The sequence below is a fragment of the Neofelis nebulosa genome, chromosome 1 (assembly GCF_028018385.1).
Source record: "Neofelis nebulosa isolate mNeoNeb1 chromosome 1, mNeoNeb1.pri, whole genome shotgun sequence".
Taxonomy (NCBI): Eukaryota; Metazoa; Chordata; class Mammalia; order Carnivora; family Felidae; genus Neofelis; species Neofelis nebulosa.
In genome coordinates this window covers 122,539,963-122,567,294 of record NC_080782.1, presented here as the reverse complement: position 1 = coordinate 122,567,294, position 27,332 = coordinate 122,539,963, and the positions used below count along the sequence as shown (strand labels likewise).

General features: G+C 55.8%; 1 protein-coding gene across 4 annotated transcripts; it reads right to left on the bottom strand.

Annotated features, from left to right (window-relative positions):
- Positions 1–201: 201 nt before the first annotated feature.
- Positions 202–27,061, bottom strand: PCDH1 (protocadherin 1). Of its 4 annotated transcripts, XM_058733395.1 has the most exons (6): positions 26,851–27,060; positions 17,550–18,412; positions 12,126–14,321; positions 6,467–6,686; positions 5,447–5,485; positions 4,123–4,235 (listed from the first exon to the last, which is right to left on the bottom strand). In XM_058733395.1, the coding sequence occupies exons 1-5, from the start codon at positions 26,888–26,890 to the stop codon at positions 5,460–5,462; spliced, it is 3,345 nt and encodes a 1,114-aa protein (XP_058589378.1). In that variant the 5' UTR covers positions 26,891–27,060; the 3' UTR covers positions 4,123–4,235; positions 5,447–5,459. The 4 variants fall into 4 exon arrangements, with proteins under 4 accessions (XP_058589368.1, XP_058589388.1, XP_058589378.1 ...); XM_058733385.1 differs by lacking the exon at positions 5,447–5,485 and having other exon boundaries at positions 202–4,235; positions 26,851–27,059; XM_058733405.1 differs by lacking the exons at positions 5,447–5,485; positions 26,851–27,060 and adding an exon at positions 22,173–22,388 and having other exon boundaries at positions 202–4,235.
- Positions 27,062–27,332: the final 271 nt, after the last annotated feature.

Below are 27,332 nucleotides of genomic sequence, written 5' to 3'. Positions count from 1 at the left end.
CTTTGAAAAGCACAGAGTAGATGTCTGTCCTCAATCTGCGTCCTTTTGGCCCCCATTCCAGAGTGGCACCGATTGATCTCAATGGGTCTCCGTCCCTCCTTTCGGCCGCGTCTCCTGGCCCCCTCAAAGGCCTCTAACCCAGTCTTAGCCCCCAGTCTTCCCGGGACGCAGGCCTGAGGGCCCGGAAGAAGCGAGGTGGGGTCCGGTTTTCACACTTTTATTGTAAAGCTCGGGAATAATTACACGGGTCTTCCATTGACAGCTCAGCAAACAAACCGGAAACGAACCGAACCGGAGGGGGTAGGGGCGGTGCCTGCGCATGCTCGCGGCGGGGGAGGGGGGGGTCAGAGAAAGAGAAAGACAGAAAGAGACAGAAATCATTACAAATCAACGGGATTGTGCTCGCAGCGCCAGGGATGGGAGGCGAGTGAGGGCGGGGCGGGGGCCCTTCCCGGGAGGAGCGAGGCGGTGGGAAGTGGCACGAACCAAGAGAAACACGACCCCAGTGTGGGCACCCGATGAGCCCAAAACCCCCCTCCCCGAACCCCACCCCCCAACACACGAGAGAGACACGGCCCCCCTCCCCACTCAGATAACCCGAGGAGACACAGTCTCCCTCTCCCCACGGGCAGACACACCCGCCCGGGAACCCCATGGGCGAGACATAGTCCCCCCTCCCAGAGAAGTCCCGCATGGAGACGCCCCCTAAGAGACTTTCTCATGGCCAACAAAAGCCCTCCAACACCAGGAGACAGCCCACGCCCAGGGAAGAAATGGCTCCAGAGGCCGGGTCCTCAGGAGAGAGAGGTATCCCGGAGCCTCCAGGAGAAAAGACAGCTCAGAGCTGCCCAGTCTCTTCCCAAAGTGCTGCAGGTCAGAGACACAGAGGAGAGATACAGGGAGGGCCGGAAACATCCCTTCCCAGACATGCTGCAGAGATAGCCCCCTTCCCTGGGAAGAGAGATGGCCCAAGACTGACATGCCTTAAGTACTCCCAGGAACCCTGGGAGGAAAACAGGCTCCCCAGAGAGCCTGGGTAGGGGGGAGACATGCTCCCATGGTCCCCAGAGGGAATACATGTCCCTCCAGAGACTCCCAAAGGGAGAGATAGGGCCTAGGGAGCCCCCAGAGGTGAGAGATGCCCCAGAGACCCTCCCCCAGGGATGTGAGACACGCTTCAGGGACCCCAGGAGAGGTCCCATATACCCTCCCCCTACCAAGAGACATGCTCTGAAGTAGGGGGTTGGGGACCAACTAGGTCCCCTCTAGGAAGACACTGACTGGGTCAGGCTGGGTTTGAGGGGGTCTCCTCTGGCCAAATGTCGCCTATTTGTACATAAAACTGTACGCGACACAAGGCATTGGGGAAGGGTTTCACAGACCTAGGACCAATGGGGGTGATCCCCAGTGCTGTCACCCATCCCCTGCCCACCTTTGGTTTTACCTCTCGAGTGCCCAGGCAGTGAAAGACTCAGCACCCTGACCCCAACCAGGGGGCCAGGACTCTGCCTTGGCCTGTGGGAAGGGCTCCCCCTCTGTGCTTCTCAGCCCTCCCAGCCATCTGGGCTACCCCCTTCCTTCTGGCTTTTCCATTGTGCAAAATGCTCCTCTGCCCTTCCACTCAGTGCTCAGGGGTCTCCAAGACCAGGGCAAGGTGCCCAGGCCACCAGGGGCTTCCAGGGGAGTCCACTGACTCCAGGAATGCCTCCTGTCTGGACCACCCTCTCCACCAAGCAAATGGGCCTCATACAATCTTCTTGCCAGAATCCTGACCTCCAGGACCCAGGACAGCCCTTGAGGCTACTGCCCCACCAGCTGGGCACCTCATGTTACCAACTCCACCACTATTGCACCTGCCCTGTTTGTGCAGGGGAAGGGGGCTGTCTCTTTAATAAGCCCCCAGCCCACTTCTGGGCCTCCCCCAGGGAAAGGAGCCTTTGGCCAACCCCCAGACCTGGTTGCTGCCACCCCAGCCCACTCTACCCTCTTCCCTCAATAGAAGGGCTGTGTATGCTGAGGCCACCAGCCTAACAATGCTCTCCTTCCCAGCACTGTTACCCCAAGCCAAGTTAGGGGCAAGGAGCAGAGAATAGGGTGATTCTTCAGGCCCCTGGCTTTTCTAAGGTGGAGATGGGGTCTCTGGGGTTACAGGAGTCAAGACCCCAGCAGCACAGCTCCCAAAGGCACCAGACGACCCAGCAGCCTGTAACCACCCCCTCCCACCCTTGGGCTGCCCCCCAAGCTTCGACTAAGTCAAGCAAAGGCCATACCCTGAGTCTCCAGCCTCCCAGCCTGGGCCCCTGGGGAGCTGGAGAGGTATGGGCCAAGGCAGTGGGGGTTTCTGGAAGGGAGAGGGACTGAGGCTTTGAGATGGCCACAGTGGGAGATGGGGGCTCTGCAGGATGCCCCTCACACCCTGGCCCCCTGAGGTGCAGAAAGGAATCCCACCTCATCATGGCTGACTGGGCTTCTCTGCCCCCCAATCTCCCCACCCCCTCCCCCATGGGACCCCTGACCCTGGCAAAGGGAAGCCCAACTGGAAGAAGGGGGCCTGGAGCCCAGGGTGCCCTGAGGCAGCCCTTCCCACCCCCTGAGATCAAGGCAATGGTGGTTTTACAGGCTGACGGGTCAGTCATGGCAGGGGCTGGGGGTTGGGGGGCAGGGAGGGGGCAGGGTGCAGGTTCCCCCTGCTGGGGGCAGCGACCAGCCACCCCTTGAGCAAACCTTCCTGCTCCCAACTCACCCAACCAGGCCAGAGGCACAGTCATCCCACCCCTGTCCAGCTGCCCCCCACAGCCTCAGGGCCCCTCTGTGATGCTCATCTGGATGTGGGGGGGCCAGCCTGAGCAGGGATCCCCCCCCCAGGGCACAGCGCAACAGTTCCAAAAAAATAGAGATTTGTATTTTTAAAAAAAATTAAATAAAAGCCCAGCTCTGCTGATAGGCGAATGTTACCCCCATTCCCACCCCCACCCACCCACTGTTTCCCTGGCCTGCACCCCCATCCCACTACGGCCCCAGGGGTATTTACAACATGGAACAGTAGAGGCCTGGGGTGGGGGGCACTGCGGCAGGGAGGAGGGGGCACAGGGCAGCCCCCCCTCCGAGGGGTCCCCCAAGACAACACAACATCAACAAGAAAAGTTGCAAATCAGGCAGAAATGGGGACATCATTCCAAGGTCCTTATATACAGACACTGCATGACCAGTAGGGAAGGGGGGTGCCCAGATGGGATCAGGCATGGGCATGTGGCAGGCAGGTGGGCCAGCCCAGGAGCAGTATAGGAAGACAAGGCCTCCGCCCCACTCCCACCCCCATCCCCACCCCACCTTTGGTAACAAAAGCCCTTCAGGGAGCCCCTGGGGGTCAAGAGTTTCCTCTGGGAGTTCCCAGGGAGAGGGGCTCCCCAGTTCAGCCCTGAAGCAGGGCCGGAATGGGGACATCCTGTCTCCACCCTAGTCGGCCATGCGAGAAACAATGAGTTAAAAGTGTGTTGCCCACCCTTGACTCCACCATCTGCCCGAAGTGAGGGGGTGCTCCCTGGAAGTTGAGAGAAGGGAGCCTAGACATTGTAGAGGAGCCCTCTTGGGCACCAGCTGGGGGGAGCCCCATAAAGGGGAAGAAGGGCTCCCAGGGGCTGGGGGATGAAGTGAGGAGAAAGGACCTGGACCCTGCATGGGGGAAGGGCCTGCGTGGTCATGAGACCAGTACTCACCCCCACGTAGGGCCCTGGCCAGGAAGTCCACGCTGGAGGGGTCAGGAGCAGGGCCCTGGAATGGGCCCATCTGGGAGCTGGCCGGTGGCTGGGGGAGGGGCATGGCCACAGGCCAGAAGGGGGCTCACAGGTAGATCTCACGCTTGGCTGTCTGGGCAGATGCCGGTGTGGCTGCAGGTGGGAAGTCCGAGGTCTGGGTCAGGGGGATTTCCTCCAAGGTGGCCGAGTCCTTGCAGGAATCATGGCTACTGTGGGAGAAGGCACTGTAGGAGGGCAGGAGGCGCACGGGGGCCGTTTTGGTGTTCCGGTCTTCCGGGGGGCTGGGGCTGCCGGCGCCCACAGGCTCCTGCCCTCCTCGGTCCTGGTAAGGCACGAAGGTGGAGAGTTTGAGGGCGCTGCTCTTGGTCCGGCGGCTGGGAGACGACTGGCCAGGCATCCAGCACGTGTCGGAGTGGCCAAACTCGCTGCACTCCTGGGTACATGTGCCTGTCATGGCGACATCAGGCAAAGGGCGCAGGTCTGCAGGAGACAGTGGGGAGGACAGTCTTCAGGCAAAGAAACCTCACAGAGCTCCACTCCGTGGCTTCCCACAGGTGCCCACACCCTGCCTCAGAACAGGGTGCGCGCCCTCTTTGCCCACTGAGTTCACAGGTACACACACCTGCAAATAGACACACACCCTCCCACCATCCACCGCATGCTCTTCTCTCTCTTTCTCATACAATCTATCCTTAAATAGATGCGTTCCTCCATCCTCAGCCACCCCCCAGCTCTCCTATCAACACGCCCACCAAATCTGCCCTCAGACAGGTGCATAAACACAGAACCCATCTACACACCCCATCATCTGTCTATCTCCAGACCGGCTTAAACGAGCAAATCTACCCTTAGGAGTGTGAAACCCCCATCCTCATTTAAAGGCACAATATCTCTGTCTGTCTGTCTGTCTGTCTGTCTCTCTCTCTCTCTCTCACACACACACACACACACACACACACACACACACCCCTATCTTCAGATAGGCATGGACACACAGATCTACACTGGGCATCTGAATCCTCAGACGAAGGTGGGCACATACCTTCTGAACCCCCTCAAACTCACCATGCTCCCAGCTGTCCTGGAACCCCACCCTTCCACAGCATAGCAAGGCCCTTCTTTAAAGCCAGGGAGAGGGGATGAGCTTCTGTGTGGACAGTTCACATAGAAGCACACACCCAGGTACTCACAAGCACACTCATGCAACCCCTCCCCACCTCACTCCAGCCCCCTATGCCAACCACCACCCCTGGCCTAGCTCCGGCTCCCTGCCCAGAACACCCACGGGAACAGGAGTTGGCCGCCTGACATCAGTAGCCGGTGTGGTTGCTGGGCAGCGGGGGTCTCCATGGGAACGGCTGGGCCATGAGCACTTCCTGTCACAGTTGCCCCTGTCCCGCCCTTGCTCAGGGACGGTACCAGGCGGTGACCCTCCCTCAGGGACATGACTGAGCAGCACTGCCTGGGGCAGGGGCTCCCTTGGTACCACCCACCCTGGCTTGGCCTCCTGCCAGTGCAAGGTGAGGAGGGGACAGCTCTGTTGTTAACCCTCAAAGCACCAAGGCTCTTCCTCTCAGGGCAGAGTTGGGAGACCCAACTTGGCACAGAGCAGAGCATGGGCACTGGGTGGGCGGAGCTGGGTGCTGGGCCAAGTCCCACAGACCCCAGACCCCAGAGCAGCTCCCACATACCTGGCACTCCGCCTCAGGGCCTGCTCCGGCCAGCCGGCTCTGCGCGGGCACAAAAAGGACGAGATGGGCATGAGATAGAGCATGGAGGGGCATAGTGGGATGGAGGGCCCTCTGAGACCTAGGGCCTGGGATGTCAGACAAGTGCCCTGTTCCTGAGAGCTGGGGAGTGGAACTTTTCATCGTTTTTGGGGGGGTAGTTTGGACGGAGGGAGGGGGCAAGACCCAAAGACAGCTATAAGGTGGAGAGTCTTTCAGTCCTAAGGGGAAGCTTATTCAGTCTCCCCCTCCACAAGCTACCATGGATGCCTTCAGACACACACACATGCAATACGCACTACACAGACACACGCATTTTGACAGCACACCCACCATCTATCCCCACACTGACCTCTGCTCTGGCCCAGACATCCCTTCTGCCATCACCCTTCAAACCCCTCCCAGACAAGCCTTTCCCCTCCCCACACCTCCCCGCTCCCTTTCCTCAGCTAAACCCTCTCCGGCTCCTCCTCTCAGGGGATCATCATACCCTTTTCTGAGCTCCTCATAGCATCCAGGGTCCCCTCCCCTTTCTCAAGGCCCTCTGACCCCATTAAAGGACCCTCATTACCTCGAGGTTCCCCCAAGTTTCCCTCACCACCACCTGAGCCCTCTGGCCACCGTTCTCCTGGTCCCTGTTCCCAGGAAGTCAGTATAATGTGGTACTGAATGCAAGGTCTTAGGAGTCAGAGAAGCCTGGGTTTGAATCCCTCCCAGCTCTGTCACTTCCTGCGTATTACTTTGGGCAAGTGACTCAACCTCTCTGAGCTCACCGTTACTCCATTATAAAGAGAACAATAAAGTTCTCAGATCAGAGAGAAGTTGTGAAGATTAAATGGGTATATGGCTGAAAGCACTCAGCACCGCGATTACTGCTGAACACACAGCAGGAGCTCAATAAATGGAAGGTATGTTTAAACTCCGGTCACCATTCTCAGCTCCTGCCCACTCCCGGGGCGCCCTGACCGTGCTGGTGCTCCTCACCGTTCTCAGGGTGCTCCATCTCTCCTATGCTGCCATCGGGCGTCGTGCGCTCGTAGTGGTCCTCGGGCAGGGCCAGGGGGCCGAGTCGGGGTCCCGAGGACGACTTGCTGGACGGCGTCTCAGACTCCTCCAGGCCACTGTCATAGTAACTGTGCTGGGACGGGTCCTGCAGCTCCTGGGCCTGACTGGTGGCGGAGAATGTGACGCGGCGGTGAGGTAACTGCGGGGACAAGGAGTGTCACTGCTGGCAGGCAGGCTGGCCCCAGGGGGCCCACCACCACCACGAACCCCAGCCCCTGCCAGGCCTGCCCCAGAGCTTCCGGTCCCCCAGGCCTCAGCAGCACCCGAGAGGAGGCCCAGCCCCCCTAGCAACAGCAGAGCCCCCAAGAAAGCACAGATGCCAGTCGAGGACCTCCCCTTAATTCTAGGACAGCTCCCAGGATAGCCAAGGCCACACTGAAAGTCCCAACACAGCATAGGCCCCGGTGTTGTTAGAGCCCCCAGGCCACCACAATAAGCCTAATCCAGTACAACCACTCACCGCTGCACAGCTTCCCAGTATTGCCACAGCCGTTAATTCTAGAACAGCCCACACCAGAATAGCACAATACCAGCCAACTCCCCTAATTCCAGCATAGCCTTCAAACACGAGCAAGCTTCCGATTTCTAGAACAGCTTCCTTAAAGCAGTATGAACTCTTTGTTCCAAAACAGCTCACCAATACCAGAACAGTTCCCTAATTTCCAAATAGCATCCCCAAACTTCAGCTCCTCACCTGTCTCATTGCTCTGTAACTTCCCATTGCCTCCATCCAAATGAGATCGCAAGGTCTTTCTGATCCTCTGTTCCTACCCCTGCTGTGTGATGCTGCCGGCTGCCTCAGGACTCCCTCCTGCGTCCCCTCCCACTCAAGCCCCTTGTCCCCACTTCATCCCCCTCTAGAGAGGCCTGGGAATGGAAAAAGGTGGGAGGGAAGAAGGAAGGGGAGCCTGATAACAAACCAGGGCCCCTTGGGGGTGGGGAAGCAGAACAATGGAAACTCCTCCATCCTCCAGATCAGGAAAACAGTATTAACTGTAGAGGGTAGGGCCCAGGAGGACCTGGGCATAGGGGGATGGGCCTGGCATCCATCAGGAATTAGGAAGGCGGGCCTCAGATGGATTCTCCTTCTAGGAAATGGGAAGGAGCTTCTGGGAGGGGTTGTGGCTTGGTGGAGCCTGGACTTAGAAGCTTGGACTGGGGGTTGGGATAGGGGCAGTGGAACCGTGACAGGTGGCTCCAGGCAGCCCTGTCTGCCTGCCACAGGTTAATGATCATCCCAGGAACCTGGCAACCTCAGCTTGGCACTTGGCACCACCAACCAGTCACCCAAACACCCACCTGGGACTGCCACTGATTTTCCTGCCAACCAGAAATCAGGAGTTGTGGAGGGTGTAGACCCAGGGTCCCTGGAAGCCAGGGGTGGGAGTAGCTCAGGCCAGGGCTCTCCTTGGGCTGAGTCTCCAGGCTCCCTCCAATCCTCTAAGAGTTCGCTGGTGCTTTGTCTTTATTCTTTTTTTTTCAACATTTTATTTTTATTTTTTTTTTTATTTTTGGGACAGAGAGAGACAGAGCATGAACGGGGGAGGGGCAGAGAGAGAGGGAGACACAGAATCGGAAACAGGCTCCAGGCTCCGAGCCATCAGCCCAGAGCCTGACGCGGGGCTCGAACTCACGGACCGCGAGATCGTGACCTGGCTGAAGTCGGACGCTTAACCGACTGCGCCACCCAGGCGCCCCTGTCTTTATTCTAAAGCCCTCAATAGGAACTTATCAACAAGGCCAGAGGAAGGGGTCCTGAGTTTGCAGACCCACCCTCCTGATACCATAACAATCTCCATCCCATCCAAGGCAGTTGGGGGGTGACGGGAGCTGTCAGGACAAGGAGCCCTGAAGCTTTTGGGAAGGCAGCCCAGAACTACCTTCCCATCTTGGCTCCCACCTCGTCTTCAGGAATAGGCAACCCTTCTTGGGATCCATGTTGTTATCCAAAACACCGAATGGTCTGGGTGATGACAGACGAGGTCCCCAAAATGGACCTGGACATTTGGGGCTGGGATGTTGTAAAGGAGCATCGTCCACCTGGTGTTGAAGTGAACAGTCTCCAGGAGGGGGTCTGTGAGGCACAGGGACATCTGGTTGTCAGGTGCTTCTCCTTCCAGTTTTCTCCAAGATGACAGCCAGTAACTCTCCCTCCCCAAAGAACCTATACATTTGGTAATCCAAAGCTTCAGACTTGCCTACTAGGCATGCCCCTTGGTCTCTTTTGCCTTGGATTTTTTTTCTGTAAAATGAAGGGTTGGATCATACTCAACCCTAAACATTCCCTGTAATTCTTATCACTATCAAATCTTAAAAAGCCTAGATCCCAAATCTCTCTGACTCCAGTCCTGAAGTTCTAGACATTTGCTGGGTATTTCCCATTGGCCGTCCCTACTGGTCCTTCAGATTCAACAAATCTGAAACCAAATTCTTCTTTTTCTTTCACCAGCTTATGCATGGGCAGCAACTTCATCACTGTCCCATCACCCAGACACAGAAGGAAAATGTTTACCTGGGAATCCTGGTAGGTGTCCTACTCATTCCCCCTCCCTACCCTATATCCAGTCATCCTGTGAGCCCTACAGGTTGTTTCTCCCTAAGTTTAGCCAAATCCATCCATTCATTGTCCCCACTGCCACCATTTTAGTCCAGACCTTAGAGTTTCAGTCTTGTACCTTCACCTTTACCCCCTTTATATCCACCATACGTTCCACTGGACTTTCTAAAACTCAGTTCATCCAAAACTCATGAGCTTTTTCAGGGGCTCCCATTTCCTGTTCAGGAACTTCTGGCATGGCATCTGTGTCACCTACAACCTACAGTTCTTCCCATCTCCTCTCTCAGCTCTCTTCTATAGCCTTCATGCCAACCAGAATATTCCCCTTCCTTCCCTCTCCCTGTCCCCAAGTTGGCCATGCTCACTGCTGCCTCAGGAGCTGGTTCCCTTGGTTGAACCTCCTGCCCAGCTCCTGCTCATCACTGAAGAGCTGGCTCAAGTTTGACATTTTCCTTCCAGGAGCCCACTCCCATGTCCTCTGCAGGTGTTATACTGCGTTCCTCAAAGAAAGGGAGGGGGCACTATGGTCAAATAAATTGGGAAAACCCAGAGTTATACAAAGTGTAACAGGCTCCCCCCAATTCTCACAGGATTGGCAGAGCCTTTAATAGGTTAGTGTGATAGTGCATCTCTTACTCCCCAAACTAACTTAATCACAGGACCCCTTTTGTATAGTATTATGGATAAGAGCAGACTCTGGAAGTCAGATTTCCTGATGCTTTCCGTTTGAATTCTGACTCCATCGTTAACTAGTTTTCACTTCTGGAAAATGAGCATCATAATGACTTATGTCACAAAGACTTATGAGCACCGAATGAGCTAATTCACATAAAGTGCTGAGTAGGGTACATTGTACCTAGTATAAGGTAAAAAAAAAAAAAAAAATGGAAGCATCTAGTTGCAGAAGTTATAGTGGAACAACTTGGAAAAAGCTTTACTATGTCCCACTCGACATTTAAGATTCTCAGTTGCCTCATCTTTTCCCTTGCATGTGTCATACAAATACGACCATTTCCCTTCAGGGTCTAGTACTATGCTGACCACACAGTGGGAACTTGGCCTAGGTGTTTCAGTGGCAACCATGGTGTTGTGGTTTGGTTGTGTCTGAATGTTGGGAGATGTGCGATGTGGCTCCATGGATGTGTTGGGTTGCAGCTGAGTAAGGGATAATCCCTCAGCTGTTGGGAAATAAAAAGAGATGAAGAAGCTAAAGGGAAAAGAGAAAGATGCACCTGGCAGCAGCAAGCATGGGAACAAAAGAGAAAGAATGGTTGGTCAGGAGTTGCTGGAGGTCCCCCTAGAGATGCTTATTTGTCCAGGTGAAATGACATGAAACTAGATTTCACTTGCCCATGCCCCACTCCTCCAAAGCCCCCAGGAGTTTTTACTTTGGGGGTACGCCCAGGGCATTGGGGAGTTTGTGGACAGAATCAGGGTAGAGAGCTGGCGCCTTGAACCTCCTGGGAGTGTCTCAAGGCTCTTCAGTCACCATGGAGACGCGTCGCCTCTGGCCTCAGAGACTCTCCCAGGACCTGAGGCCCCTCACCCAGGCTTTAGCCCCTGTTCCCCTTGGGCACAGCCAGAGACAGGGCAGACCCAGGAGAGCAAGAAGTGAGAGATGGAGAGAGAGAGAGTGAGTGAGAGCCAGCAGCCCAGGGGTGGCCAGAGCAAGGAGCTGAAGGAAGGGAAGGGAGGAGAGGTAGGATTAGGATACCTCAGCCTCAGTCAGAAGGGAGCACCCTAAGAGTGGGGATACAGAGCAGGCCAAATCCAAAGAACCTCAGGATTCCCTCCCGTCTCCCTGGGCCCTCCCTCCCAGTAGCCCAGGCTGGCGATCATGGTGAGGACATGCAGGGCAGGGCCCAGTAATTGTTGGGAATTGAGTGCTGTTGGGATGAAACAGCTGGGAAAGGGACTTGGGGAGACCGTGCCCTGGGGGAAGGTGGCTGGTATAATCAAGGGCAGGCGGTACTCCTCGCTGTACTCCTCCCTCACCCGGTGCTCGGGCCTGAGCTCTGTCAGGGACTGCTCAATGTGAGCAGATTGGAAGGGTCAAGTCTCAGCCAATGGACAAAGGGCAGGACTTGGGTGCATTTCACTTGGGTGCAGCTGCCCTTTCTTGGCGCAGGACGTCATTCCTAGGGAGAAGGCTTCACAAACATGGGATGAGGGGACACGCTGTCAGACATGGGGGTAGATGGGATGACAGTAAATTAAGATAGGGTTGGGGTTGAACACAGGTCTAGGAAGTGGGAAGGGGCAAAGAGAAGGGATGGGGAAATTGGGTGGAAACCTAAGGACAAAGGGCTGTTTCCAGTCTCTCTCACTCCTTCTCTCAGTTCCGGGAAAATAAGAAACCAAAACTCCAAAAATAGAGAACTTTATTGTCAGAGGTAAGTGTTTGGGTCTGGGGAAGGGGAGCTGGGGCCCAACCACAGGAGCCTGGGGTGGGGAGGAGGCTGACACAGCACACCTAGAAGGCACAAATAGGGAGGCCCCCTTCCCTGACAGAGTCCCTACTCAGTTACCCCCTAGGACCCCTGGTCTCCCTGTTTCCCTTCTAGAGAAGCACCAATGGCGGGTCTCAGCTAGAGACCCAGGTTTGGAATAGACTTCTTCACTTCCCTCCCACACCTTCTGCCCTCAAACCCCTCTGCTCACCCACCCATCAGCCCCCACCAGCTAGACCAGGTGGGGTCTAGTGTCTCGGGATTTGACAATCACAGGCTTCTCCCAGTGGGGCAGGGGCAAGGAGGAGGATGCCACAGAGCACACCCTCCCTCAATTTTCACTAAGCCTAATGCTCTGAGCCTGGGTGAGGCAGCAGTGTCATCACCAAGGCCCCAGCATCCCCAGATCTTTGGTCCCACCTCCCACCACTGGCTCAGGTCGGCCCCTACGGGCCGGTGAGCACACAGGTCTGATACACCTGCTCTGTCACTCCCATACCTCAGTCCAGATGGCCCCATGATAGGGGTGGGGTAGGGGCCGGGGTGTGCTGAGCCGCAAGGGCTGGCCTACCTGCTTGCTGGGGTATTTGGGGGGGTTGGTGCGGTAGCTGTAGTCGGAGTACTGCTCAGAGCCTGTGGACGTGGTGTCACCTGTGCCCACGAATGTGTTTGCGGGTGGCAGGTCCTGCACCACCTGGTGCTTCTTGGAGGCCGAGGGTGACTGGGGCTGCAGCTGGATGGAAGGCAGTGGGGAGTTAGAGCGGTAGTGGCGGCCCAGGTCAGGGCTGCCCGGTGGATAGTTGAGGGGCAGGTGGATGCGGGGGCTGTCCCCAGGGGCGTCGCTCATCAGGTTGAACTTGAGGGATTTCTGCAGCCCGGCCTCGTCCTCATCTTCCACTGGCTTCACAGGCTTTGGGGACTTGCTCTTCTTGCCCTTGCTTTTGTTTCCCTTGGAGGCTTTGCTGCTGGGCTTGGGGGCATACAGGTCTTTGGTCTCCTTCTTTCCGGCCTGGTAGCCACTCTTGGCTTCCCGCTGCCGGCAGTAGCGCACAAGCACTGCCAGGGCAATGAGCAAGGCCACAGCCACAACACCAGCCACCACACCAAAGAGGATGTTGCCACGCTGCTTGGAGCGCTCGTATTCCGGATCCCCAGCAATGTCGATGTCCAGTGGCGTGTCCAGGCTGTGGCCCAGCAGGGTCTCTAGCAGGGTGCGGTTGGCCAGGGTCTCGTTGACATAAAGGTGGACCAAGGCTGTGCCATAGCGTGGGGGCTTGCCACGGTCACTGACCTTTACCACTAGGCGGTGCAGCCCGTGGTGGCGCCGCTCAATCTCCTTCTCGAGGGTGATGGCACCTGAATGTGACCCGATCTGGAAGAGTCCGTAAGGGTTGCCACCAGCAATGCTATAGGTCAACTCAGCATTGACACCAGAGTCAATGTCCTCAGCTGTCACCTGGCTGACCGTCTCACCAAGACGTGTCTGGGGGGTCAACAGCCGGTGGGAGGTGTTGGAAGGGGCGGTAATAAAAGGCGCATTGTCATTCTCGTCCAGCACGTTGATGGTGACACCAACATAAGCTGAGCGAGGTGGGACACCGCCATCCACCGCCTTCAGCTGGAATGTATAGGTGCTTTGCTGTTCCCGATCAAAGCTCAGGCTGGAGAGAATGGTGCCCGTGCCATTCTGAATAACAAAGTCACCATTGTCCTGCTCCACTGTGAGCTGTACCCGGGCATTCTCCCCCTTATCCCCATCAATGACGGTCACCATGCCCACTGGACTCAGTGCCGGCATGTTCTCCATCACTGAGAAGTTGTAGCCACTCAGCATAAACTTGGGGTCATTGTCATTGCAGTCCAGCACGTTGACGAGGACGGTGGCTGTGCCCTGCAGGCTCGGGCTGCCCCGGTCGGCTGCCACCACCTTTAACTCATAACTGTCCCGCTGTTCCCGATCAAGGGATGTCTTCACCCGGATCTCTCCAGTCTCAGGTGAGATGGTGAAGAGGCCTTTGGCGGCTGGCTCAGGCTCCAGAGAGTAAACCAGCTCAGCATTAGAGCCCGAGTCAGCATCACTGGCAGTGACTTCGGTGACCACTTCACCTGGCTTGTTGTTTTCTGGGAAGGCAACCTCAGTGACGCTCTGGGTGAAGACAGGTGCATTGTCATTGACATCTACCACCTGTACCTTGAGGGAGTTGGTACTAGAGAGTGGGGGATTGCCAGAGTCCACGGCCACAATCTCTATGGTGTAGTCTTTGACCTTCTCGTAGTCGAGCGGGGTGGTGGTCTGCAGGAAGTACTTCTTTTTGCTGTCACTTCCAGTCTCACTGGCCTGGCGTAACTGGAAGGGCACGTCACCTGCCACCACACAGGTGACAGCTGCATTCTCTCCCTCATCTCGGTCAGATACCTGTACCAGGGCTACAGCTGTCTCCTCTGCCACATCTTCTGAGATGTTCGCCATCCCGTCTTGATGGGTCACCAACCCTATGCCCCGGATCTCAATGGTGGGGGCATTGTCGTTCATGTCCTTCACAGTCACCACCACTTGGGCGCGGGCACTCTTGGGGTTGGTGCCTCGGTCCTTGGCGAGCACTGAGAAGCGCAGGGTACTTACATCTTCACGATCCACGGGGCCCTGCACAGTAATAAGTCCAGTGTTCCTGTCCAGTCGCAGAAGACGCTTCACCACTTCAGGCGCCTGGTGGAATGTGTAGTCAATCTCCGCATTGGCACCTTGGTCCGAGTCATTGGCTTTCACCTTCAGGGCAGGGGAGAAGAGGAAAACAGGAATGAGTTAGTCTGGGGATAGCAAAGTCAGGGACACGTGTGCTGCCTTTCCAATGAGCACAGCAGATAGAATTCATTGAACGTGGCACCATTTCCAAAAGCAGCACCTATACTGCCCTTTTCCCAACCCTGACATTGTGGCAGGTATCACTGATCTATTTCCCGGAGGAGCACAGACACAGCCTGCAAATCCTCAGCAGCGCTACAAGCAACTAGTAGAGATGGGATGGGGCATAATTCAACTCTGCTTACCATTCCTGTTCCAGTGTGCCCAAATATGGGGATGAGGATCCAGCTAGCAACTGGGGCAGCCCTTCCAGCCAGTTAAACTGGCCTTCAACCCTTCTGGAGAGCTGGAAAGGTGTGAGTAGTGGAAATGGCATGTATGCATGACATATATGTATAACATGCACGCATGCACACACATGTGTTACAAGACTGGGGTTATTTGTTATCGTGTGAGAAGGTACGTGTTTGTGCGCTTGTGTATTTGCACACGAGTAGAGCCCCACATGCCCCACCTGGAGGCCACAGGTGAGGGGATTTCTTTTGAAAGGAGCCAGGTGGGGATATGGGTCAGAGTGAGCCTGCCAGGCCACTGCTCTCTCAAACCGGGGAAACCTGTTTCAGCAGCTTCTTCCCTCCTGCCTGGCCCTGGCTAGGCACCAACTTGAGGAATCTGGGCGGCCGAGCTGCTGCGGCCGACAGGGAGGGGTTGGTGCAGGCCACAGAGCTTGCTGGCAGCGGGCTGGGATCCCAGCACCAAACAATGAACTGTCTGTCCCTTTGCAGTGGGCACGCCCTCCCACGCCAATGCCGACGCATACTTGGCCCAACTCTACAAATATGGGTGGTGATGGGGCAACAGGAACCTGGTGGGAATGGCTATGAGGTACCACTGGTCAGGGAGAAACAGAGGGTTCGAATTACGTCACAGCCAGACAGAATGTGATGGCAGTAGGATGTGGGTGTTGGGGATAAACAGACAGGTATAACTTGGCAGAGTCTCTGAGAAGCACAGCGGACGAGGCCTGGGTTCAAATCCCAGCTCCACCACTTTCCAACTAACTATGTGACCTTGGGCCAATTACTCAACCTCCTCAAGCCTCAGTCTACAAAATGTATAAAATGGGGATAATAATAGAACCTATCTCACGGGGTTGTGGTGAGAATTAAGTGAGATAATACTTCTAAAACTGCCTAACACTGCCTGGCACGTGGCCAGAGCTCCCTAAATAGCATCTATCCCTCTTTTTTGTTTTGTTTTGCTTTGTTTTAGAGAGAGAGAGCATGAACTGGGGAGAGGGACAGAAGAAGAGAAAGAAAAAGAGAAAAAGAGAGAGAGTTGTAAGCAGGCTCCATGCCCAATGCAAAGTCCAACGCAGGGCTCAATCCCATGACCCTGGGATTATGACCTGAGCCGAATTCAAGAGTCAAATGCTTAACCGACTGAGCCACCCACGCACCCCAACATTCATCCTTCTTTTTGTCCATCCACCTGTCCATCTCAGAAAATTTGTGCTAACACAGTGCTGGACACCACATCTGATGGGCCCTCAAACCACTGCTAGTCTCCTCTCCTTCTGGCTGGGAACCAGGACTCTTTCAACAGTGGAGACACCTGGGCAGGGCTTCCTAGCTACCCTGGTATTTGCTAACCCCTGTGAGAGCCAACCTGTTTCTTCTCGCCAACCGCCCTGTCCCCGGTCTATCTGTCCCCTACCTTTTCATTATGATTTCCACCTCTCCCTGTCTCCAGACTGGTCACCCTGCTTCTTATCTACCTGTCTTGCCATCTTACCTCCCTTTGTCTGGATGACTCTTCACTCCTGTCTCTGTTTCCCTCCCCGCCTTTTTGAGTTCTTCCTGCCTCTTTCCCACTGCTTGTCCTTTCCCATCCTCTCTTTTCTGCCCTTCCTCTAGCCCCATCTCTGCCCTGCTCTCTTGCTTCAGCCCACTGGAAGGGGATCTAAGCTGTTACATGCATAGGCTTTGAGGCCAGACTGCTGGATGGGGTCAGGGTGGGATGTGAACACATCAGCTGGGTGAGATCAGGTGAGTTTCCAAATCTCTATGGGCTCAGTTTCCCATCAGTGAAATGGGGATAATGCTTACCTTGTACTGTAAGGATTAAATGACATAATACACATAATGTGTTCGGAACACTGCCTGGCACCCAGGCTGTTATTATTCACCATCTCTGATGGTCTGTCTCCCTATTCTTCCTCAGTCTCTCTTCTACACGTTCAAGTCCACCAGCCTCTTAAAAAAAAAAGGACAGGACTGAAACTCCTTCCCATGCCCTGCTTCAGTTTAAGGATACAGAATGAAGGGTTTCCCAGGATGGTAACGGTATACAGGGCAGGCTGTGCCCTCCTCAGCTCCCTCACTTCAAAGACAGACAGCTTCAGCCCAGGGGGAAGGAGAAAGGAGCTGGGGCTGGCAGGAGGCCAGGGCTGAGATGACAGCAGGAGATACGCCCACCTGTCTGCAGGGACGCTTTCTTTGCTCCCTCCCAGGCCCTGGCTCCACCAAGCTGCCCAAGCCCCTGGGGCAGTTCCCATGGAGAGGGGTGCTGAGAACTTCAGTAGAAGCAACCGACCCCCCATTGTACCAAGCATCCCATACTCAAGAGCACCCTGTACCAGGGAAGGAAGCTGGCGTACAGACAGACATCTGACTGCAGTTTTCTAGAACTGTGAGGACTCACTTGGCTAAAATAATCTCATTCGACTGTCAGGGAGAGGCAAAGTAAGGCTCTGTCCTCTGGTTTCAGGAGAATCTCATGTGGCTAAAGGGCCATTGGTTGGGAAGATATTCTCATCTCTGGAGAGACTGTTCTTGTTCCAACTTGGCTCACTCAGCTGGGGAGGAGAATATCTTTTGACTTGGGAGGGGATTTCACTTCTCAGAGGTTTCTCCAACTTGAGTCGGCCTTGGGAATGGGTGGGGGGGGGATTGCTGTTCATATGCTATCTGTGCTATGCTATGTCACTCTAAGTAGTTTGATAGAGGAAAACCATATCACCTGCTGGGGTAGGGTGGGGCTTATAGGAAGATCTCACTGGGGCTGGGGAAAAAAGCTCTTACCACAGTACCCTGGAGGTTCCCCTTAAGTAAAGGGAACATTCATCAGGCTGGGTTGGGCTCCCATTTCTAAAGGTGGGAACCCTAACAGTTAGATGGAGGGGCCTCTCACCTGGATGACTGAGTGGCCTATGGGGCTGTTCTCAGACAGCTCAGCCTCATAGGAGGGCCGCTCGAACTTGGGGGCGTTGTCATTGGTGTCAAGCACAGTGACTCGAAGCAGGGCACTGCTGGCACGTGGGGGGCTGCCACCATCCTGCACCTTGATGGTGAGGTCATAGGAATCCCAGCGCTCCCGGTCCAGGTTGCCCATCACGATGAGCTGTGGCTGCTTCCCCTCCTGGTCCTCTGCCACCTGAAGCCCAAATAGCTCCTGGGCCTCGGGCCCGGCCTGCAGCTCATAGGACGCCACACCGTTGGGGCCAGCATCACGGTCAGAAGCCACTGGGATGGGGAAGAGCGAGCCGATGTTGGTGTTCTCAGGGATGGGTAACGTGATGACTGGCGAGGCGAAGTTGGGCGTGTTGTCATTGATGTCCTGTACCTCTATCTGGCCCTCTAACAGCCGGGGACTGCCATTCTGCACGAGGTCTGTAATAGACACCTCAAACTCCAGGATGCAGGGCTCACCGGGGAGCTGGTTTTGGCATTCACGGAGCCCCTCGCGGTCGATAGAGGTTTCCGTGGTGAAGATGTCTCCCGTCTTGCCATCCACCCGCAGGTACGGGGCGCCTACCTCTAGTTTGTACAGGTGGCCCATATCTGGAAAACCGTAGTCAGCTGCGAGGCTCCCAATGAGGGTGTTGGGTGGCTGTTCCTCCAGCACCTTGTACACTACTCGAGTGGCATGGCCTGGGGACGCGGCCAGCAGAAGCAGCAGTGTCAGTAACAAGGGAGGCAGCAGCAACCGTTGCCCCCCAGGGCCTGGGCTAGGCCTCAGGGGCCCCATCCTGGCAGGCTCTAGAATCAGGAGGGCTGCAAGGGGAAGAGGCAAAACAGGAGGTCAGCTGGGAGGAGGAACCCAAGCCAGCCCCTGACTCTCCCTCTGCCACCTATACACTAGCCCATGAGGAGAGCTCAGCTCCAGCCCAGAACCCTGATTCCAAAACCCGGAACCCTGAGTTTCACCCACAGCTGGGTGTAGCAGCAGTGTCTGCCCCAGCTGGAGGAGCAGGTAAGGGGCCTGGAACAAGTCTAGAGCAGCTCCCGCCCATGGAACGCCCTGACCCTCCTGACACTCCCTCCTCCCTGCTCTCTATTCTGTGCTTTGCCCAACACCTCCTTCTCACCAGCATCCTGCCTTAGTCACCCATGGTAATTACCCTGATACTGAGATACAGAGAGACAGCAAGTGGAAGGGGAAGGCCTTAAGCAACCCCCCACATACATGGTAGGAAAGAGACACGGGCACCCCTTACATTCCCCAGACCCCACAAGGAGGGCCACTCAGGATGGCTGGAGAGAGTGGGAAGGACCTCTCATTTCTCTCCCTTCTGAGATGCCAGTCAATATATGTGTATGAGATGTGACATGTCAAATGCCTTTTTTTTTTTTAATGTTTATTTACTTACTGAGAGAGAGAGAGAGAGAGCGCAAGCAGGGTAGGGGCAGAGGGGGAGACACGGAATCCGAAGCAGGCTCCACACTGTCAGCAAAGCCCCACTCCAGGCTCGATCCCACAAACCGTGAGATCATGACCTGAGCCAGAGTCGGATGCTCATCTGACTGAGCCACCAAGGCACCCTCAAATGATTCATTTCTGACAATAATCACCTACAGTGCCCAATGCTTTCACCCACATGGGGGTGGGGCAGTTGAAACTAGGCACCTATCAAGGCTTGGAGATGGCTGGAGTTGAAGAGAAGGAGTTAGCCACCCACCTCCCCTCAGACACATGCTGCGCTGGCCAGTTCCCAGGACTCCAGCTCCTCCCTCCCTCCCCTACTTCCACTGCGGGCAGACTAGACACCGACAGGTGTGTGGAAGAACAGTGTAGAGGTTAACACTGGGGTCAGGACTGTGGTCAGGGCTGACTAGCCCTGGAAGTGGCATCGGGAGCTGCCCTGGCCTGTCTTTAGCAACTGCGAGCCCAGCAGGTCTAACTGGGACAGAACTGCCAACCACACCACCAGCCTCTCCCTGACCACTCCCCTCCAGGCCCTATGTAGAGTCTCTCAGTAAACATCTGGTTCCTATTTGACCCCTCTCCTCACAGACATCTGGCCCCTATTTCATACCTTGCCCCTCCCCCCTTAACTGGTCCAGTCGCATCTCAGACATGCTTCTCCATGCCAGCCCCCAGGTCCTTCCAATTGGAGCCCCTGTGTGTCACAGCCAACCACAAGCTGCACTCCCATCACCCCAATAACTCACTTCTGCCCATCTCTTCCAGCTTTGAGGCTATGCGTTTGCAGACCCCAGCCAGACCTACTACTGTCCCAGTCTTGACCCCTTCTTCCTCTAGGAGGCCATGGCCATGGCCAGCTCCTCTATTAATAAATCCAAAGTCAAGCATTTCCTGCAGAGGGCTCAGGGTCACTCTCCTTTTCCCACCTCCCCATTTGCACCTGAAGTACCTGCCTCCCACCTGGAAATCCTACCCAGCCTTGTCTTAGATGGCACCTATCCCACCAAAGGCAGACTCTGGTCCCCCAAGAAGCCTTCCCAGGCCTCTCCAGCCCATGGTGACCTCTCCTTTCTCCAACTCACAGCCATTATTGTCTGCTCCAATCCTGTGGCAATGAATCACTGAGCTCTCTGGGACACCACCCTCCTGCCTGTGTTGTTCAACCCCAGTACTGTGCACCTATTCCTGCGTTCTCTGGCTCTCCAGGCAAACGCCAAACTTCCTGAAGGTAGGGCCAGGCTCCCTACATTCATCTCCCTGCCCCAACCCACGCACCTTCACAATGCTGGGCACCATGCATTCAACAAATGTTTATTGTGACTTACAATGTGCCAGGCTCTGTCCCAGGCACTGGAACACAACAGCATACAAGACAGACTCAGTCTGCTACCGTGGAGCTCACAACAGTTCTACCTCAATGACTATTTGTCAATCTTGTTTCGTTGTAATCATTTGGCACACGTAAGGCTGCGGGATGAAGAAGACATCAGACAGTCTGAGGTGAACCCTAACTGCCCATTTCCTGGCTGCTGAGCAGGAGGAAATGATTTAGAGCTTCAGTTTCCTTATCTGTAAAATGGGAATAATACTACCTATTGTCTAGGGAGTTTGAAATTTTGTGGGCTAAATGCCTAGCACACAGTAAATAGTCAACAAATGCTCCCTCAAAGCACCTACAATTGTAGTTATGTGGCTCTTTGGGAAGTAATTTGTCAAATGTCTTTCCTACAAGACTGAACATACAGCAGGAGAGGCTCTGCTTTGTTTGCTCCTACATCCTCAGGACGCTGCTCTGGACCCAGGACACAGCAGGCACTCAGAAAGAGGCCTAGGGTGACTATTTTAGCTCCCAGGCTTAGCCTATCCTGGCACTTTCTGGGTGGTTACTGCTTATTTCCTTACCCAATTCCCTTACTCCATTGAGAACCTACCAGGGTCAAATTTAATCCCTCTCTGTTTAGGTCCACAGTAGACTCTTAGCAAATGTTCAATGAACGCAGATTCCCTACACAAGTCAAACACTTGACTTCCTTCACATAGCCTTCCCGAACCACACCAGCTCCCACCGTCACTCCTTGGCAGTAAGGTGCTCAGAGTGTGTGAGGCTGCTATCAGATTAGTGTGTGTGCTTGTTCTGAGTTGCAATCTTAATCTCTGTAAAGGAAGGAGGAATTTATCTAATGCCCCATGTGGAACCATCCTCCCATCACTTCCCCTCTACCTGAATGGACCTAGCACAAGGCTCATCTTACTTTCAAGCTCCAACCCAATCACACCTCCAATGGACTCTCACCAAAGAACCTCACTCCCTGCTGGGTATCTGACCCTCTGTCCCCCCATGGGGGTGGGAGGGGAACAGCACACACACACACACACACACACACACACACACACACACACGATGGAATCCTCTTGCACACCAATTCTATGCATAAATCTTGGGAGGGTGGGGGTTATATGGGAATTACCCTAAACCTGACACAGAGGAGAAATAAGGCAGTGACTGCTTGCCTCCACTCACTCTCTTCAGAACAGGGATTCTTAACCTTTTTATTTTTTTTTTTCAACATTTTTTTTTTTTTTTTTTTTTTTTTGGGACAGAGAGAGACAGAGCATGAACGGGGGAGGGGCAGAGAGAGAGGGAGACACAGAATCGGAAACAGGCTCCAGGCTCCGAGCCATCAGCCCAGAGCCTGACGCGGGGCTCGAACTCACGGACCGCGAGATCGTGACCTGGCTGAAGTCGGACGCTTAACCGACTGCGCCACCCAGGCGCCCCTCTTAACCTTTTTAGATCATAGCCCCCTTTATGAATTTTATGAAACCACGGTGCATATTTTTCCAAGAAAATATGAATGCTTACACATTTTGGCTATAAATTCAGAGGTCTGTGGTCTGACAGAGTCAGGGTGATTTTGATTTGTAGCGGCTCCAATAGCTACAGGCTAAGCCCTTCCTTCTCCCTCTCAGGGTCACAATACACAGTTCTAACCCCTCAGGCATCCCAGGCAGCTCAAACACAGTAACCACCCCCTACCCCGCTAAACACACACACACATTTTTTTCTCTCTCACTCATTCACACTGTCACCCTTAGGAGATCCCTTACCTCCATCCAGCAGAAGAGTCAGGAAAGGACTGTGGTATACAACTTCTGAGTTGGGAAGAGAGCCACAGAGGAATATCCAAGGCCAGGAAGGTATGGGGAAGAAGGTGTTTTTAGGAAGTAGGAATTTAGGGGAACATAGGTTTGGGGGTGTGGCTACACACAGTGAGGGCCAGAGTTGAAGAAGCTTTAAGGCCCATGAAGTGCCTGGAAAGTTGCTTTAAAATGATGCCCCCACCCCAGGAATTCTGATTCTAGGGGGAGGGACCTAGAGAACCCCCCACCCCAGACAGCAGGGTACAATATCAGGAAACACTAGGTCCCTGGAGTTAAGAAAGAAGTGCAAATTCTACAGTCACCTTTACCATCATCATCACTGTCATCACTATCATTATCATCCCAGTTAACACTCCCTGAGATTTTACTCCATTTGCATACATTATCTCATCTAATCCTCCCCACTCTCTGAAACGGGTACTTTATTATTACCCAGCTCCCCATGGTACAGATGATAAAATTGAGGCTCAGAAAGAATAAGGAACTGTCTCAGGTCACAAAAGTAGTAAGTGAAGAGTCAGGACGTGGGAAATAAGAATGTCTCTTCAAGGCCCAGAGTCTGGGGGGGAAAGAAAATCAACAAAGGTCACAGAGGCTAGAATGTGTTTGCTATGTAGCATCTCCTCCCTCCCTCCCTCTCCCCACTCCGGGCTACCAACTTGCCTGGAAAGAAAGAGAGGGCTTGGGGTTCAAGGACTGAACCCCAAGCCTCCCAGGCCTCCCCCACCCCTGACCACAGGGCACATGCCATCCTAGGGATGCAGGAGTCAGAGGAACCAGGACCAGCAGTGAGGCAGCCCTAACCCTGGCCCCCAGCATCCCTGAACTTTGCTCAGGTGGTTGGTTATTGGGAGTCATTAGTCCCAGGCGGCAGCTTTTGAAGTGATTAGCATCTTATCTGCCCTTGCCCAGGCACTGGCTGCCTTCCTGGCAAGGGTGTCCCCACCTCTGCCCCGTGACATAGGCACCCTGAGAAGCAGAGATGCAGCATACACAGTGATTCATTCTTCTCAGGCCTGAGGAGTGCAATAAGGTATGAGGGGGCAGAGTCCAGGGAAGGCCAAGGAAAACGCCATCTGTGTCAACATCTGGGGAGGGAGGAGAATAGCAGTGAGGGTTCACCTGGAACCTTCAGTTTCAGTCCACCTCAGGGACCATGGTCCACTTTCTGATGAATGCTAAAACACTTAGAGGCAGCCGTCACTGGGACCAGGTCAGCTCTGACCCCCACCCTTCTTACCCCTGCACTGTTACACAACAGCCACTACCACCGGGGGCAAAAAAAAAAAACAAAAAAAAAACACCAACAAACAAACAAAAACCACAAAGGACAAAGCCAACCTCTGGGAGAGTAGGGTAAACAAGCAGGACTGTGTGGGGTGGAGCTGTTCAGAGACTTCCCACAGTGAACAAGTGCACAGCCCTCAGCTCCTCTCCCTTCTCTTTCACAACCCTCTATTAGCCTCTGCAGGGCTTCCAGGCACCTGCATTCTTGAGTCAGATTGTTGGGCTCAAACCCTTGCTCCACCACTTACTTCCTAGCTATATGACCTTGGCCAGGTGACTTCACCTTTCTGAACCTACTTCCATATTGTGGAATGGAAATAATAAATTCTGCCCCTTGGAAGGTATCTGGGAGAATTAAATGAGATCTGTGGAATTGAGGTCTATTATGTTGTAAAGGACAGATATATATACATACATATAGCATTTTATTTCCAGCATCAGGCACACAGTAGGTGCTCACTGGTTCAGTAAATAAATGCACCCATCCCCTGCCAGTTGAGCAGACCTATGAAGACAAGGTTGGTGTGTATCTTACCACTGTATTGCATCCTCACCACCCACCATGGGCCCTGGTGGATAGCAGGTGCTCAATACATCGTTGAAAGAATCTCACTCTGCAGCACCAGCTATCCTTGCTCAAGGTAGGGGTAGCCCTCACCCCATATCAGAAGAGCCTTCTCCATCTCCTCCCCATCCCCCTCCCGACCCCCCACCCCCACCCCCGCCCCCGCAGGCCTTCTCCTGGTGCTTCCACCCCTCTCCTCCCAGCAGTAAGCTCACTATTTCTATCTAGCCCAGATCCCCTGACCGAGTAGCCACAGCAGCATCAGCCCCTCTGCTAGGAAGATACCAGACCAGCAAGACACCCTATTCCAGATGAAGTCACTTACTGAATTGGGTCGGAGGAGAGAGGGGAAACACGCTGCTAGAACTGCAACCAGATCTGCTCCTCTACTACACTACCCCTAGGCCATCCCTGGAGGCCCTTCTCATCCCTCTCCCCCATTCCACCCCACGCCCTGGGCTACTTGTAATTACAGATTTCAATCCTCCTAGACCTCTACGTCAAGAAACTAGCCCCCACCTCTAGGCTGTCACAAACACCTTCGCGGCGACCTCTTTCCTGGCAGCTACGGGAGGTTGGCCCAGAGCAGGTAATGGAAGGCCCCTAGCGTCTTCCGGCAAGGTGTCCTGGACTCCATCGCCGGGGCAACCCCCTGTCTACACCTCCGTGGTCAGCGGGCGCTCCCCGCACACACCCAGAGCGTGGGCATCTCCTCCCAGAGGACGCAGTCGTGTGGTGGTGGGGAACGGCTGTTCCTCCACCATCCTCGGACTCAGGCGGCCCCACCCCCATCCCAGCGACGCAGGGCCTCCGGGAGCTCAAGGCGAGGCGGGGGAGGGGGGAGCGGTGAGAACGTGCCTCGGCTAGCGGGCCCCTTGCGCCCCCGGCCCCAGCGGCCGCCGCGGGGAATCCCTCCTCCTCCGCGTCTCGGCCCTCTGCCTAGGGTCCCCAGCAAGCGGGCGCCGGCGGGAGCCGAGCAGCGGGCGCCGGGAGGGGGCGGGGAGCGAGCCGGCGCCGGAATCACAAAGCGTGGCGAGCCAAGTCGGGTGGGGACATTCTCCAGAAAAGGACCCTCTCAGGGCTAGCAGAAAGGGGTCTTTGCCCCGCACTCAATCCTCACAGACCTCAACGCCTCACCGAATACTTCCAGCTAGAAGAAACAGTCGTCAATCACTGCTGGGGAAACTGAGGCCAGAAGTCTGGCTCCCGAGGGTAGCTGAGTCCGTCTCGCCTACCAGTTTTGCTCCAGCGCGTGCAGCGATCTGCCTTCGGGCCGCAGGGCCTTGCCCGCGCACACGACTCTGGCCTGTAGCCGGCACCCGGCGGAGGGGGCGTCCAGGTGTGAGAGGGACACAGGTGTGCGGGACCCAGGTGTGCTGGGGACCCAGGTGGCTCGCAGAACGCAGCTAAAAGGCCCGAAGAGGGTCGCAAATACCGCCGCAGGCTTGCACCCTCTGCAAAGAGACCTGGGGCCCTGAAGCCCAAGGGAGCCGGGGTGGCGCGGCCTGCCAGTCCAGCCTGTTCCGGGAATACCCGGCCAGGGCTGGCCGCGGAGTGGGGGTGGGGGAGACGCAGCCAGGGAAGCCGGTCCAGCCAGCCCCCAGGGTTCCCGCTGTGCTGATATTTACAATAACAATGTCGTGATTAAGATGAAGGGGCGCTGGGGGCTCGCCGGACCGCCCAGCGGCTTCCCAGGACGGAATCTGGCCTCGGAGGGAGAGGGACTGAGTGTGTATTTGTGTGTATGGGCTGCAGGTGTAATGTGACACTGTTGGTGTAAGGTGTGTGTGACACCCAGTGTTAAGATGTGTGAAGCAGTAGATTCTGTGTTTGTGCCCGTGAGGCGCCGCTGTAGGTTCTACTTTCTGTGTTAGGGTGTGTGCCGTCAAGGCGTGTGCTGAGACACTAGGCTTGTGTGTTTATGTGGGTGCAGTTGAGGGGGGCAAGCGAGACGTGTGTTATCTATGTTCTGGCCAAGGAGTGCGTAACATATTTTATGGTAGGGTGTGTTCCTTAAAGGAATATGTATGTGAGAGGCTAGGTTTTGAGTGTTCATTTGGCGAACTGTGGCTGTGACACTCGTACATGAGGGCACGGGATTGTGTTTGTGTGTCCATGTCGCCGAATGTCACACCCGGTTATGTTCTGTCGCTCTGTTGTGGCCAGGGGTTGTGTGTCCGTGCTGCCGAGCGTGCAGACGCTGAAGCGGATTATGTGCTAGTGACGGTGCCCCAGTGGGCGCTGGTGTGCGGGAGGTATGTCTGTGTGCACATATGTACGGATGTATGTATGCGTGTACATATGTCCGTGGTCTGGCCCTCTGGTTGCCTGCGGGGAGCTTGAAGCACCTAAGTGATCCGAGCTGGTCGCCCAACAAGTGTGTGTGTGCGTTGTGTATTAGGGTCCTTGCTTGCTTCGTCCTCGGGGAGCCCCCCCCCCCTCAAGCTGGGGGCTGCGCGCTTCCCCAACCACCTCCGTTCGGCGCGCTCCTAGAGTCGCCTTATTCCCCGCGGGTCCAAACGCGCAGGGGTGCGGGACGCCGAGGCAAAGGTCCGGTTCAGCACCCCCTCTTCTCGGACTTTGGAGGCCAGGGTGCCCCGGCCGTAACCCCCAGCCCAAGCTCCCAGCCGCCCCCACCTCAGCCCCAGCGCGCTGAGCACAGCCTGGGCCCCCGTGGCCTCGCTCCGCTGAGCGCCCCTCCCTCAGCTCCCGCCGGCTATGGCCGCTCCTGGCCGGGAGCCGCCGCTGCCTCCACCGCCACCGGATTCTTACCCGCCTCGGGGCACCGCCGGCCGCCGGCCCTGCTGTCCATGAGCCGCCACCGGCCCCGGCCCGGGCTGCGGCTCGGCACGGCTCGGGCTGGCGCTGCGGTTCAGGCTCCGGCTCCGGCTGGCTCTGGGCACAGCAGCCCCGGCGGCTTCGTGTCCGCGCCGCGCTCCCGCTCCCCGAGTGTGTGAGGCGGCGGCGGCAGCGGCGGCGGCGGCGGCGGAGCCAGCAGCAAGCGGAGCGCACAGCCCGGCCCGCCCCCTCCCTCCCCCTCCCTCCTGGCCCGCCCGCCCGCCTCCCGCCCGCCTCCCCGCCCTCAGCACCCCCCCCCCCCCGGGCCGGGAGGTGGAGCTCGGGACCGCTCTGGTCCCTCCGGGAGGGGACCCCGAGCACTGCTCCCCAAAGCCACGACTCCCCTTCGCTATCTCCCCACTACCCCGGGCCCGGATACACAGGCAGTACCCCTCCCTGGCTCTTCACCTTGCACT

Bases quoted from the DNA above. Each gene is read 5' to 3' on its own strand.
- PCDH1 (XM_058733385.1), bottom strand. From the start codon at position 26,890: ATGGACAGCAGGGCCGGCGGCCGGCGGTGCCCCGAGGCGG. The intron at 18,413-26,850 runs GTAAGAATCCGG...TTCCCCTTGCAG, and splicing joins CCGGCGGTGCCCCGAGGCGG to CCCTCCTGATTCTAGAGCCT. The intron at 14,322-17,549 runs GTGAGAGGCCCC...CCTGCCCTGAAG, and splicing joins TAGGCCACTCAGTCATCCAG to GTGAAAGCCAATGACTCGGA.